Here is a 14,387-nt window from a genome sequence, read left to right as displayed (position 1 = left end):
AAATAGTTCTCTAATAACTTATAGTTGCAAAGTTACTAGTTGGTAGAATTTTTAAAGTGGAATATCGAAATAAAGTTTGATTGATTGATTGTTTGTTTTATTGTTAATAGTTTACTGTGATTTAAAGCTTCACTTTTGGGATTTGTGCAAATGATGCGTGTACCCTCTATGTGAAGATCTGAATCAGCCACTGAGAGATGGGGGTCTCTAAAAGAGCGCCCGCTACTGATAATGTGTCAGATGAAGGAAACAAAAAAAACATGAAAGATGATCCAGTTCATCTGAGGAGGACTATAGGCATGCTGCCATCCATTTCCTTAATCATTGGTACTGTGGTGGGCAGCGGCATCTTCATCGCCCCCAAAGGAGTGTTGATGAATTCGGGCAGTGTGGGATTGTCCCTGCTGGTCTGGGCTCTGTGTGGTGTCCTCTCCACTTTTGGTGAGAAACATCTTATATTTTATAAAGCCCAAAAGTTGTAGGTTTTTGTAGGTGACGAAATCTGAGTTCAGCATCATCAATAACATACAATATAATAACATGTTCCCTGCACTTCACAATTAATCTCTTACTAACATCGTGTCTGCACTTGTTTGAACTTGCCAAACTCAGAGTCAGCACATACCAAAAAGTTCTGGGTGGATTCTGACCAAACACCTCTGATTGGCCATTTCATTCAAGAGATCAACAAACATGTCTTTGATTGGCTTCACTACTTACTGTTGGATAAACGCGTTGTAAAAGGAAACATTTTTTTTCCATCACATAAATAAATTGTAAATACAAAAATACATTTTAAAATATATTAAAATAGAAAATAGTTATTTTAAATGGTTTTTCTGTGTTTTTCATCAAATAAATGCAGCTTCTTTCAAAAAACATTTAAAAATCTTCATTTAAAGCTTTTGACTGTTGTGTGTATACATTGACTTTTAGCTCTCCCATGCCTGGAAAATCCAGTTCTAACCAGTTTTGTAACATTGCATGTTCTCTCAGGTGCTCTGTGCTATGCTGAGCTTGGCACAACCTTTACCAAATCAGGTGGCCATTACACCTACCTGTTGGAGACTCTAGGGCCCCTGCCTGCCTTCCTGCGCCTGTGGACTGAGTTCATATTCATCAGGTGTGTGTGTGTGTGTGTGTGTGTGAAGTGTTTGTGTTTCATCGTGTTCAGTGAATTGTTCAATTCAGTTGAGTTAGTGCAGTCAAAATGTAATTTCAGACCTGCAGTGGCCTCCTATGTGTCTCTGGCTTTTGGCCGTTATGTAGTGGAGCCGTTTTTCTTCCCATGTGCTGCTCCGACAGCTCTGATCAAACTCGTCAGCGTGCTGGGAGTCAGTGAGTAGCATTTCTTTACCATCAGTAGTGGATTACTTAATGTTTAGTATGTACAGCAAACTAAATCTGACAAAAAAAATTTAAACTTTAAACTATTCTAGCGTTTGTAGTGGCAGTGAACTGCTGGAGCGTGTCTATGGCAGCTCGAACGCAGGTCTCGCTGACCTTCATCAAGATGTTTGCTCTGATTCTGATCATCATCCCGGGCATCATGGCTCTTGCCAGTGGTATGTTGTTGTATCTACTACACAGCAATGAATTAAATACAGTATTCATTTCCTTTAGAATCTTTTCAAATAAAATCTTTTCATTTTACTTGCATGAATTTTCAAAATATGCATATTACATTAATTAGCTAAATTCAGTCCCAAGTGTGTGTGTGAGATATGGGAAATTATATGTTCAAAAAATAATTTCAAGACAAATTTATCTTATAGATCAAAAAAGTTATCTGGGTCAAAATGGACCAGAACACACACCCACAAAAAAAATCTCTTAAAAAACTTGAAAATTCTAAATGTTTTTCTTTTTCTTTTCAGTTTTAGTTTTTTGTGCATTAAATCAAACTGGCAACAAGCTGAAATAACATTTTTACTTTTTTAAATATTTTATTTTATGTACAAAAAAAGATAGTTTTTTTATGGTTATAAAAAATATTTTAATAAATATATTTTTAAAATAACCCTGGTATTTTGATAGTCTTAATTTTTCCCATACAACAAACCTATTTTTTTTAAAGAATTATTTTATGTATAGCTTCTGTGTAAAACGAAAGTGACTTTAATATTTTTATTTTTATTTTTTCTGTTTCAGGGAAAACGGAAAATTTCCAGAATGCATTTGACTCTGATTCTTTATCTCTGACCAAACTTCCTTTGGCATTTTATTCAGGTCTTTATGCATATGGCGGATGGTGGGTATTGTCATTACCAAATATCTTAAAATCTAAAGGAAGGGATTTCAAAAAAATAACGTGAAGTTGTTTGTTTTTTAAACAGGTTTTATTTAAATTTTATAACTGAAGAGGTCATTAACCCCAACAGGTATACAGAACTTCTTGCATTGCCAAATTTTTAACTTGACATAAATACATGAAGATATCTAAGATTCCTTTCTCAAATGTTCTTTTTAGAACCATTCCATTTGCCATCATTTTCTCCATGGTGACCGTTACCGTGTGTTACGTGTTGGTTAATGTGGCTTACTACACAGTGATGACTGCAGATGAGTTACTGATATCAGATGCCGTGGCAGTGGTTAGTGGACCACAGATTTGGAGATGAGTATTACAGGAGAGTAATTGGAGAGTAAATGTCATGACTGTGCTGTCCTAAATGCATTGCAGACGTTTGCAGGTCGCACCCTGCAGGGTTTAGCTCCAGCAATACCAATATTAGTTGCTCTTTCCTGCCTTGGAGCTCTAAATGGAGGCTTTTTTGGTTCACCCAGGTAAGGATCTCAGAAATGTAAAGGCAAAATAAGTTTTGCAACTAGATTTTGTATTTGTGAAGGCTATGAAAGGTTAAAAGTTAAGATTTCTAACTCTGTTTCTGCAGGATGTTGTTCGTAGGAGCCAGAGAGGGTCACTTTCCGGTGATCTTTTCCATGATCCATATTCGCAGACAAACACCACTGCCAGCTGTGCTTTTTCTGGTACAGCCACATCCAGTGCAGAGTACACTTTCAAAAATAAAAGTTTTTTTTCACACACTATAAATAAATGTAACAAACAAAAGGAAGTAACATGGTTGCCTTAAAACTTTGAGTTAAAATTAGAAATTTGAGTTAATTCAGTGAAGGAGGTTGGTTTAATCAACATAAAATCAAAATATTGTTGTTGTTTTTTTTAAGTGCAGCGATGCCATAAAATAACCCTTTTTGGTTCCCCAAACATGTCAGTGAACAAATCTTAAAATATTTTTTTTATGTAATATTTTATATCTAAATAACTTTTTCCACTATAAAGAACCTTGGGTATTAAAAGTTCCTCATGGAACCACCAATGCCAATAAAGAACCTTTACTTTTAGTGTTTATTACTTGCAAATTGTAGTCCTTTACTAATTACAAATGACATGATGAAAATTGCTTTTAGATTACACCCCTTTTTGATTACTTTTGACTAACACACATCATTTTTCGCATAGATTTAAACATGATTTATTTATACCATATTGACATAAAAATAAAAATATAAATAAAATATATCGCATTCTTTGTTTTCAACAACATGAAGTGCATTAAACATTACATATTCCATTAGTGTTTCAGAAACTGGGGTTTGTGAAGGTACTGCTTTTATAATAAATCATAACTTGAACACTAAAAAACAGGATTAAATATTTTATTTGTTTACCTGCATGTCATGTGACCACAACTGTGAACTTGAGAAATGGAGTTGGAATTTTAACTTTAAATCTTTTTAAGTAAAATTTTAAAGGTAAAAGCTGTAGGTACATTTAAAAGTGGTAAATAAGAAGAATCAATACATTTGCCATAATGTAGCCTACTGCTATTGTATGTAACATGTAAAAGAGTAGCCGTACTCTGATTACAAGTATACTTGAAAATGCAATATAATTTAATCACAAGTAGACCTGCTTATTTTTAGAAATCTGATAAGTAATTCAGATTACATGCAATCAATTTCTTCCCATTCACTAGCCGAAACTGGTTCCTCCGTGATCATGTTTCTCCTGATGTTTGTAGTACCCTCTGGTCATCATCATGTTGGGAAGAGGAGAGATCTTTCAACTGATCAACTTTGCGTCATTCTCCCGTTGGCTCTTCATTGCATTGGCGACCTTAGGACTGATCATCCACCGTTACAGATTTCCAGAACATCCCAGGCCATTCAAGGTCCATTTATATGGTTTATTAATTGGTATATTACTAGGAATGTGTCACTGAACATTGCTGTGACTGTGTTTAGGTCCCTCTAGCAGTTGCGTTGGTCTTTACCATAGTGTGTTTCTTCATCGTGGGCCTGTCCTTGTATTCGGACCCTTGGAACACAGGAGGCAGCTGTGCCCTCACAATCTCAGGAATACCTGTGTATTACTTGACAGTCAAGAAGTCGTATATACCTGAACGCTGGAAAAAAGCCTTAAGTAAGTGCGGCAAAAAACTTTAATGTATTGAATCCATAAGATAAATATTATTTTAAAAAGAGGTAGAAATGATTCTTCAATACAATTATTCCTGGGTTCAGTCACTGACCAGAACTTCATTGTGTGCAGATTATTTCAGTCAACAGCTGCAGATTCTTCTGGAAGTGGCTCCGCAGGAAGTTCAGACCTACTGATGGAGCGTCACTAAACACCAGCGAAACTCATGTTAACAAAACATTGTTATATGGCATAAAAATGTTTTACATTTTAGTGTTGCTTGCTATTACTATTGCTCATTTGAACAAACCACCCTACACTCTTAAAAGAAAAAGTTCTATATAGAACCTTAAAAGGTTCTATCGGCGCTACGTATTTGGAACTTCTAAAGGTTCACTGTAAAAAATGCTTTTCTTACTTAGTATTTTTGTCTTGTTTCTAGTCCAAACATCAAAACATTCTTAAAACAAGAAGTATTTAATAGACAAGCAAAAGTAATTATCTTGTTTTGGGGAAAAATAAACAAGCAAAATAATCTGCCAATGGGGTGAGCAAATCTTAATCCAACATTATACTTACCCCATTGGCAGATTATTTTGCTTATTTTAAAGCTACACTGTGTAACTTTTTTTTGTTTATTCTTAGCAAAAAACACTTAGTTCTTTCAAAAATATATGTGCTCATTAATGTATATTTACTCTTTTCAAGTAATAATGTATTCTCGTAAGTTTATAATATGCCCTTGAAAATACATAAGGCTGAGGGGTTTGATTGCCGGTCGCCATGTTGCCCCTCCATCTTGAAAGTACATTAGCCAAAGAGGGACATACCCGTAAATTCAAGCTTCGCGTTTTAACACTCGATGGCACTCATGGACGAGGTCGAACTGGAAGCCATGTTAATCTTGGACTAAATCGGCCACCGTAGGAGTTAAAACGAAATCGGAATTGAGAGGAACAAAAACTAATATTCACTGGAATGTCACCGCTAAATGGGGGAATATATCACACAGTGTAGCTTTAAGCAAAAACTCTCTTAATTTTTAGTTATTTTTTCCCAACACAGGATAATACTTTTATACTTGTAATTGTTTCTTAATGTAAGAATTTTTAGATATTTAGATTAGAAACAAGACAAAAATACGAAATAATAAATGCATTTTTGCTGTGTTTTTTTGAGTAGACTCAACTCCAAAGAACCTTTTATGTTAAAAATGTTCTATAATGACAAAAAAGAACCCTTTTGACATTTAAAAAGGGTTCAATATGGAACCTTTTAGGGGTTCCAAACACGTAGCGCCGATAGAACCTTTTCTTCTAAGAGTGTACTGTTTAAAACAAAGTTTTTTAATAGGGGGCTTTTGCAGCGATGCCAAGAACCATTTTGGTTCCCTATATTGAACCTTACAGTGATCAGTTCTTAAAGGGTTAGTTCAACCACAAATCAATTACTCACCCTCATGTCCTGTAAGTCTTATGCTCATCTTTGAAACACAAATTTATTTAAAATGAGAGATTTCTGTCCCTCCTTTGACAGGCCATGCAACTACACTTGCTTACAAAAAGTTCATAGAGATTGTAAACTAATCCATGTGAAAGACTCGATCGCTTTATTAGGCTTTAAATCTCATATGAAAATTGATCAGTGAACATAACCAGAAGGTCAGCTGTACTTGCTTGATGTGTAAGAACAACCCTCATTGGTTCTCACGGAAGTCTTCCGTTTACCATATCTGATGAATGTTGAATATGTGAATAAAAAGCCTATTCAATCTGTTCATCACATAAAGCGATTGTCTCTTCAGAAAATTTGGAGTAAACCGTTCGATTCATAAGGATTCGTTTTACGATCTCTTATTAACTTTTTGAAGCGTCAAATTGGTAGTTGTGTGGAAAGAAATAAAAAAAATCCCTTAAAAGAACCATTATTTACTTAGTGTGAAGTTTTTAACAATCAAAAGAACCTTTTGTGTGACAAAACCATTGATGCCAATTTAGAAAGAAAAAAAACATTTTTTTAGTGTAGCAACTGCATAGCAACATCCTGGCATCAAATCAATCAACACTCACATTTTCACCATTATAAATTCTAGTTTTTATTCAAATCGAAGAGTCAAAGACAGGGATTGAAAATTCTCATTTAAAAGCATTTTAAAGTATCCCTTTATTCTGACAAAATAAGTATAATAGAAAGAGAAACCAAATTGTATGCTTTGTTGGAAATGACACTTGCAGATTCAGGCCAAATGTTTTCATAGATTAGTGAAATGCCAGGTAGATAAATTTAATATTTAAATACGGTCTTTAGAAGTATCACAAAACACATCTTATTATGTGTTTTTCAATGGCAGTGGGTCTTAACGGGACGACCAAAAGTTACATTGTTGAGAAATGTCAAAGTTGATTAATACATGACTTCAAAATCTGACAGAAACGTATCAAGGCACTTGGTACTGACAGTGAGATTTTCAAATGTCTGTGCATGAATGTATACTATTATATTTTAGGATGTAATATTTAATTTCTAATGCTCATATGTGTCCGATATTTTAGTTCATCGTAAATGTCAACTGTGTAGTTGTTGTATATTTTTTGACATCCTGCATTGTTGTTTTGTTAGTTTTTTTACATCAGAAGAATACAATATGCTGTGACATGAATTAATGCAGCTACATTTGACGGTAGTCTTCTAAGCATATGAACTCTGTGCATGCTCACTAATCACTCTATACATGGAAATGAACATTAAAAGCTGTGGAATGCAACACAAATCTCTTAGAATGCTCATCTTGGTCATATCCAACATCCAGAACACTTAAAGCGTCTTAAATTGTTCTTAATAGAAAAACAAAACATGAATGCAGAAAAGCAGCAGCAGCAGAGATGAGTCACTATTCCGACATGCTTGTAACCATTATGGGATGTTATAAACAGCTTGATACTCCATCTGAACGACTGTTAAAGTCTACAACAGTAAAAAAGTGCAACATTTAGACGACCACCTGCAATTAACTAACAACCCTTCATTCTAAGAGAACAAATGTGAGGTTTTGCATACAATTTTATTTTATCCCCAAATTGTCTTAAAATCTCTTTGCGAATCATTTTCACTGCCAATCTCTGGCTAAATCAAGGTGTTCACAATTATTCCAAAACAAAGAAATACTGCAAAGTTGGGTAGTGTAAATTAATGAATATGTTAAATCTGTATGTCCAATTACTTATAATACACACTCTCGCTCACGCTCACATTTATATATTACAACTTGTGCAAAATAATTATATCTAAGTACATTCGTCACTAACAGTTCCGCTCACAAATAAACGCCTACACATCCAAAACACAAACACTTACAGTAAAAGGCAGTGACACAGAGCAACACACAGAAATGAAGAAAATACTTATAAAAGTAGAAGAGATCAAGAGCAAGAGTCAAAGGCAGTGAAGAAAGTTGAGCAGCTCAGATAAAGGCAGTCAGGAGTCACTTCAGCTCCGGTATCAACTGGGACCAGCTGATGTTTGCCATTCCGAGATCATCATCCTCCAGCCCGGAGAAGCTGATATCCACTAGAATTTTACTCAAGCTGTCGTTCATGGTGTCCAGCACAAGCCCTTCGGTGAGAGAGCGGTTGGCGACGCCCACCTGCAGCAGCTCTCTGGAGCAGGCCGGAGTGGAGCGTCTCGGGGAGCGTCGGGCACAGGTGAGCAGCTCTCGAGGGGAGTTAAAAAGCGGAAGCTCCTTGAAAGGTGTGCTGTTAAAACTGAAGGGTGTGTGTTCATGCCGCTGTGGGGTGAGCTGTGGCCCGCTGGGCGTTCGGATGGGGCTGAAGTCCAGCACACCTCCCTTCCCAACGGGAGTGATCCTCCAGGGCTCTAGCACTGTGGGCGGTTTACTGGGAGTAGATGAGGAAGGGTGGCTGCCTTTGATGGGCGTTTTAAAAGTGTATTCTCTGTTCGGGCTGTCAAAGTCAGGTTTACAGGTGGGCAGGGGCTCTGGATCAGGCTCCGCCTCCCGTGTGTCTTGGAAGGTGGAGACGTCGGAGACCACGCCCGAGTCGAAGAGAGTGCTGTCGGGGTAAAGCAGGACGGGTTCCTCAGTGGCTGGCCGGACCAGGCGTTGTTTGCGGCGGGAGCTGCTGGTTTCTTGCGGTCTGGTTTTAGAGGCCGGAGCTTCGGACACCACAGGAGTCAGAGACATAGATACAGGCTCCTCCTTTATCTCTTGAGAGGCGGGATTACACAGCATCACCGAGCTCACGTCTCTCTGCGAAACCTTTCATGACACACAAGCGTTAAACACTTCTTCAAAATTATTTCCTCAAGTAATTAATTCTCTGCTGAAAAAGACCATAAAGTTGAATTCTGAACTAGTATCAACCATTGTATATTTGCCAGGTATATTTAATTTTCCACGTCTTACACACAGTCGTGTCCTCACAGCTTTCAAAGTATACTAAACTGCAGATAAACATGGGGTGGACCTATTCGATGCATGTGTAATATGTCAGAGGGCAACAACTGAGTCATGTCATTTACAGAACATTTGCTCGGAAGGATAGACTAAAAGTAACATATCTGCCATTTAGGGCTACACGATATATCGCAAATGTACTTATGGTGATATGCATTTCACAAAGGCATGCGATATCGGAATGATTTTAATAAGCTACTTTAAAACATTTTAGGTTGACACACACAGCAGTAAATAGACTGGGCACATGACTGTTTCTGAAGTAACATGACTGATGTTAAAAATAATTATTAAACCCAATAAGCTGTGGAAAACAATCTCACGCTGTCTGTTGTGCACCCACTGCGCACAAAAGCTTCCTCTAAAAATCATGTGATCCCTTAAGTTCTGTTTTACGCCTCATTACAAACTTATCTCGATCTGTAAAATACACAAAGTTATGTCAAAATGGCCGTATTCATGTAAACACAGTCGGTTATGTTGAAACCGAATACATGTGAATAGGATCCATGCATTATGTCTTAAAGTGATAGTGCTAATACAGTAAAAGAAGAAGAGAAATTACCTGAATAACCTTTGTAGCTTTATTATGATTCAGTATATATTTAATTCATGTGAAGACTATGTGTAGTGTTTTAGTTTTACATTTGATTATTTAGTTTCTGCATTGTTTTTTTACTTGAATGCTACTGTTAAATAAATTTAAAGGGTTAGTTCACCCAAAAATGAAATTTATGTCATTAATGACTCCAAAGTATTGATTCATGATTTGGATCTCTGCTGAACTGCTGAAATCACGTGACACTGGCGATCCAAATCATAAATCAATCCGCTGATTCATGACCGTTTGAATCTTTATTTGAGGAACGTGGAAGAGAAGACAATGCTGAGTAAAGTCGTAGTTTTTGATATTTTTGGACCAAAATGTATACAATTTTCGATGCTTCAAGAGATTCTAATTAACCAACTGATGTCACATATGGACTACTTTGATGATGCTTTTATTCCCTTTTTACGGGTGTGGAACGACATTAGGGTGAGACCTTAATAACATAACCCTTTAATGTAGGCCTACCTGAAAAACTTAAAGCACTGTTTATTTCATTTGTATATTTGTTTTATTGTATGCATCCTATTGTTTGTAGTTCTTATTTTTAACAAAGATAAATTAAAATGACAAACATAATTTTGTGTCAATTTGTTTACCTCACCTGGATGTTCTTGATGTTACGTTTTAGGGTAATATAACTATATTTTACCAAGTTGAGCAAAGAGTTTTTGGAATTTAAATATTGGCATGATGTTAAAATTATATTATCAGATTTCTTACATAATTTTTTGCTAAAACACTGCTGGTCATTTTCAGAAGGTATAGCGATGCTTTCTTTTCCCAGAGAGAATGTGAAACACATAAATGGTATCATTCTCAGTTTTTAAATATAATTAAAATAGATTGTACGCATGTAAATCAATATCATAATAAAGCATATTAAATACCCCATTATATTACTCAGCCCTACTGCCATTGCATGCAAAATTTAGATTAACAAAAAAAGGATAGAGAAGGATATGTTGCTTTGTTTATGGTTTGCTCTTTACACACTCTTCGAATACTGCAGTAGGGATGTCATGGTGAAGAAATGTTCACACCTAAATAAACTTAACCCCTATATTTCCGATAATACCAGGGAATTTTTAAAACTTTGCGTTTTTGCTTTTGAATTCGCAATCATGCATACTCTGTGTATAGACCTATAATTTGCGAGAATCAGGGAGCTGCTATTAATATGTGGGGTATTAGGATCACACTTTTCACTTTCATAATCATGCATACTAGTCTGTGTGCAGGGAGGGGCGGTACCACACATTTTACAAGATTAGATATTTGTCAATCCAAATTTGTGCACCAAATCCTCCTCCATCGTCTTTTTAGTCATCATGATGACGACGAAAATTACATCACATGGACTGCCGAAGTAGTAGGTTTTACCTTAGGAGCAATCCGGACTCTCTTGTTTGCACTGCTGGAGCTGGGAGTTGAAGAGCTTTGAGTGTGTGGAGGAGTGGCGAGAGACATGGGACTGGAGGAGGGCAGGAAGAGTGACTGACCCAGAGGTAGCTGGATGGGAACCAGGTACGAGTCAGTCCGAGGCAGAAGTGGCTTCATCTTCCTCTCTGAGGGCGAGCGGAGATAACTGACCATCAGGAAACAGACTCATGTGCTCGGAGACATTTATCTCTCTCATCCAGCTCAACACTCACCTGTGCCTGCGACGGGTATCACTTTCTTCACCTCCGGAGGAACTCTCTTCTGTTGCTATGGGAACAAAGAGGCTTTGTTTAGATTTGTACAAAGTGTGACATTCAAAAAAACTACGGCGTTTGTGCTGTCTGCCTTTCTGAGGACTCGTAGATGATGGAAAAAAACAAAACAAGCGATGATCTCGAGCTGAACATGCTTCTCCTGTCTGTCTGAATCTCCCTGAAATAAAATAACTGCTTCCTGTAGAAGAAGAAAGCCTGGTCCCTGTCGATCTGCCCTTGAGAAGATGAATTAAAGAAGAAAAGGGGATCTTACTTGATGGTAACCAACTTGTGTGATCTGAGGGCAAGTGGGGGTCACTGGGTCAACCAAAGGCTGTGGGATGAGCCAGGAAATGAGAGATGACCACATTTGAAGCATCAAATGGCATATGGACAAAGCAGCACTGTAAGAGACTGGGGTATAATGAAGCGAGAATGTGATTTGTATTAAGACAGACCTTGTAGACCTGGTCCAAAGTGAGACAGCGGTTCGCTTCTGGTCGAATCGTCCAATAGGAGATCTTGCCATCAGGAGACGTCTCACGGACAAACATGTCATGCAGTGAGAGATTATGACGTATGGAATTCTAATAAAAAATGTAAAAAAATCTCTCTCAGAAATCATACATTAGAGATTTGTGTAAACTGAAAAAGTATTCACTTTAGACGCTACCTTCCATCCAGGTTTTGCAACATTTCTGAAGTATGGGAAATGGTCTTCGATCCAATTGTAAATTTCCTTCAGGGTCATGTGTCTGTTATTCTTGCTGTTGATAGCAAACTGGATCATTGCCATGTAAGAATACGGGGGTCTCTCGGACAAAGGGTCCTTCTCCTTTTCTGGACATTTGGGCAGCTGAAGAGGAAACAAACAATTTTATAAAATGTCATCTTAAAAAAGCAAAATATTAGGGGGTACAACAATAGACTGATTTCATGATTTATTCGATACACAACAATCTCATACTTAGAACAAAGCCAAAATTGTACCTTTTTTTAAAAAAATATATGTATTACTACTTCTAAACCCATATTGTAAAGATTTAAAGGGTTAAAAAAATCTATTAAACCCCAAAATTTAAATTCTGTCATTATTACTCACCCTCATGTCGTTCCAAAACCGTACGACTTTCGTTCATTTTTGCAAACACAAATGAAGATCTTTTTTTATGAAATCTAACTAATCGATATGAACCGTTTAGTCCAAATGTTCTGAAGAGACACGATCACTTAATATGATGAACAGATTGAATTTAGGCTTTTATTCACATATAAACATTCATCAACTCACACATCAGTTGCGGTAAACGGAAACCCAAGCATGTGTACTTGACATGCAAGAACCAACGAGGTTTGTTCCCGCACATCAAGTAGGTTCAGTTGAGCTTCATCTTCATGTTCATCTTCGCTGATCAATGTTAATCATATGTATTAGTTTTACAATCTCTTTAAGATTTTTTTGAAGCATCAAAGTGGTATTTGCATAGCTGTCTATGGAGGGACAGAAATCAAAATTAAAAAGATATTCATTTGTGTTCCGAAGATGAACAAACGTCCAATGTGTTTGGAATGACATGAGCTGAGTAAGTACTTTCATTTTTTGGAAAAAATTGATTTTTTGTTTGATGCCAACTTTACTGTTGTGTACCTGAAGACAGTCACTTGGATTGTCTTTGCTGGGGCATTTTTGGTTCGACTCTGGTCCGAGTCCATCAGAGCTCATTTTTCCCAGCCATTGGATGTTTGTCAGACTGTCATCAAGTGGGTAGCACTCATTCTCCTTTTTCACTACTGTAATGGGTAAACAACATTTCAGAAAAACAGTCATCTTACATTACTCACAATATCAATAACCAGCAAACATGCTCGTAAGCTTCACCTTTCCCAAGATCAGCCCCAGGTTCTGTAGAAAAACACCCAAGGGTTTTGCTCTCCTCTAAACTGGTGCTGCCACTGAGCAAGATGAACTTGTTTCGGCCCTGAGGACCGCACTCCTTCCCTTTGGCTGTCAGAGCGCTGATGACACTTTTCAGATCGGCGTCTTTTGGTATCACCACCACCTGTGTGTCTGGCATGGTGGGGTGATCCATGATGCGGATGCCATAGGGAAAGCAGCGCGTGGTGGGTTGAGTCGGGGTCAGGGTGGTCTGGGAGCGTGGCCCGTCAGCCTCATCACACCCTAAAGTTACATCAGATTCACTCTTCTGAAATGGCAGCTTCCTCCTCTTCAGGATGATGGGTCTCCTTGGGCTCTCTCTCATTGTTTGCTCACAGCAAAGGGATCTGTCTGATGCCTGTCTAACAACATTAAACCATAATATGTAATACGTTTTTATTCTAAATACAGTGTATATAGGAACTAATGTTACAGTCTACAAAAACGGAAAGCTTCGCAACAGTTGCGCGAAGATTAATAATACAAACAAAATAATAATCTATCTTCAATCAAAAGCAGATTAAGTGTTAAAACAAATCTGTGTATATAAAATATACATAATATATATAAATATCATATATTTTCAGATAATGTCCAAATGTACCGATAAGAAACTCTGTTGATAAAACGACTTTTGCCCAACGACTCTTAAATGACGAATCAAATTCTAAAATATAAAATACCGTTACAAATTGATTACTTTCAATTTGCTGTATTAATGTTGTTGTCATTATTATTACGATGACAGATCATTCAGAAACATGTTTTTGTGCAAGGGTCTGTAAAATAATTTGCTTTTATTTATATTTCTTTCAAGCTTTGATCGTCGTTTTAAAACACATGCAATTGATAATGTCTTAAAAAAAGATTATATATATATAATTAATACACTTAATTATTAAATTATAATCGATCTTCCTTTATTATCTGACATGCGGCCTAGTGATTCATCTAACCAACTATCCTAACGTTACAGTACAGCTAACGTTATTGTTCAATTAATTAAAAACAAGACACATAACAAATAATACGAAGCGGATCAAACCTTCATATCATGTCAGCCGTGCGGACGGTGGTTTATTCGAGTAAATCGGACAATGCTGAGAGGTAAAAATATACTTTGATTAGGGTAAATGGAAGACTCCGGAGACTTGTACGCATTTGGTTAAGATTTTGAATTTTGGCGCAGAGCGGTACAGCGCTGTCACGTGATCACACTGTGCCCAATAGAG

The 14,387-nt window shown here is 36.9% G+C and overlaps 2 protein-coding genes across 4 annotated transcripts; one reads left to right on the top strand and one right to left on the bottom strand.

Annotated features, from left to right (window-relative positions):
* Positions 1-115: 115 nt before the first annotated feature.
* On the top strand, positions 116-4,961 carry si:ch73-352p4.8 (cystine/glutamate transporter). Its single transcript, XM_067427408.1, has 12 exons — positions 116-441; positions 997-1,123; positions 1,223-1,338; positions 1,440-1,565; positions 2,152-2,251; positions 2,337-2,381; positions 2,471-2,594; positions 2,684-2,787; positions 2,895-2,991; positions 4,047-4,196; positions 4,270-4,447; positions 4,577-4,961. The coding sequence occupies exons 1-12, from the start codon at positions 198-200 to the stop codon at positions 4,639-4,641; spliced, it is 1,476 nt and encodes a 491-aa protein (XP_067283509.1). The 5' UTR covers positions 116-197; the 3' UTR covers positions 4,642-4,961.
* A 73-nt stretch (positions 4,962-5,034) lies between these two features.
* On the bottom strand, positions 5,035-14,365 carry foxm1 (forkhead box M1). Of its 3 annotated transcripts, none has more exons than XM_067427404.1 (9): positions 14,201-14,365; positions 13,099-13,513; positions 12,868-13,010; positions 11,893-12,075; positions 11,678-11,806; positions 11,494-11,553; positions 11,178-11,232; positions 10,906-11,090; positions 5,036-8,717 (listed from the first exon to the last, which is right to left on the bottom strand). In XM_067427404.1, exons 1-9 carry the CDS (start codon positions 14,204-14,206, stop codon positions 7,926-7,928), a joined length of 1,968 nt encoding a protein of 655 aa, XP_067283505.1. In that variant the 5' UTR covers positions 14,207-14,365; the 3' UTR covers positions 5,036-7,925. The 3 variants fall into 3 exon arrangements, with proteins under 3 accessions (XP_067283508.1, XP_067283505.1, XP_067283506.1); XM_067427405.1 differs by having other exon boundaries at positions 5,038-8,717; positions 13,099-13,517; XM_067427407.1 differs by lacking the exon at positions 11,494-11,553 and having other exon boundaries at positions 5,035-8,717.
* Between the last annotated feature and the right edge of the window lie 22 nt (positions 14,366-14,387).

The sequence above is a fragment of the Pseudorasbora parva genome, chromosome 20, assembly GCF_024679245.1.
Source record: "Pseudorasbora parva isolate DD20220531a chromosome 20, ASM2467924v1, whole genome shotgun sequence".
Classification (NCBI taxonomy): Eukaryota; Metazoa; Chordata; class Actinopteri; order Cypriniformes; family Gobionidae; genus Pseudorasbora; species Pseudorasbora parva.
The sequence above is the reverse complement of the archived record's forward strand: the minus strand, read 5'-3'. Positions and strand labels throughout refer to the sequence as shown.

What these genes read in the sequence shown, in the direction of transcription:
- si:ch73-352p4.8 (XM_067427408.1), top strand. Translation starts at nt 198, where the DNA reads ATGGGGGTCTCTAAAAGAGCGCCCGCTACTGATAATGTGTCAGATGAA. An exon ending in ACTGAGTTCATATTCATCAG is followed by an intron (nt 1,124 to 1,222) that starts GTGTGTGTGTGT and finishes ATGTAATTTCAG; the next exon opens with ACCTGCAGTGGCCTCCTATG. An exon ending in CTTTATGCATATGGCGGATG is followed by an intron (nt 2,252 to 2,336) that starts GTGGGTATTGTC and finishes TTTTTTAAACAG; the next exon opens with GTTTTATTTAAATTTTATAA.
- foxm1 (XM_067427404.1), bottom strand. An exon ending in GATACCCGTCGCAGGCACAG is followed by an intron (nt 11,091 to 11,177) that starts GTGAGTGTTGAG and finishes GCTCGCCCTCAG; the next exon opens with AGAGGAAGATGAAGCCACTT. An exon ending in GAGTCCGGATTGCTCCTAAG is followed by an intron (nt 8,718 to 10,905) that starts GTAAAACCTACT and finishes GTGTCATGAAAG; the next exon opens with GTTTCGCAGAGAGACGTGAG.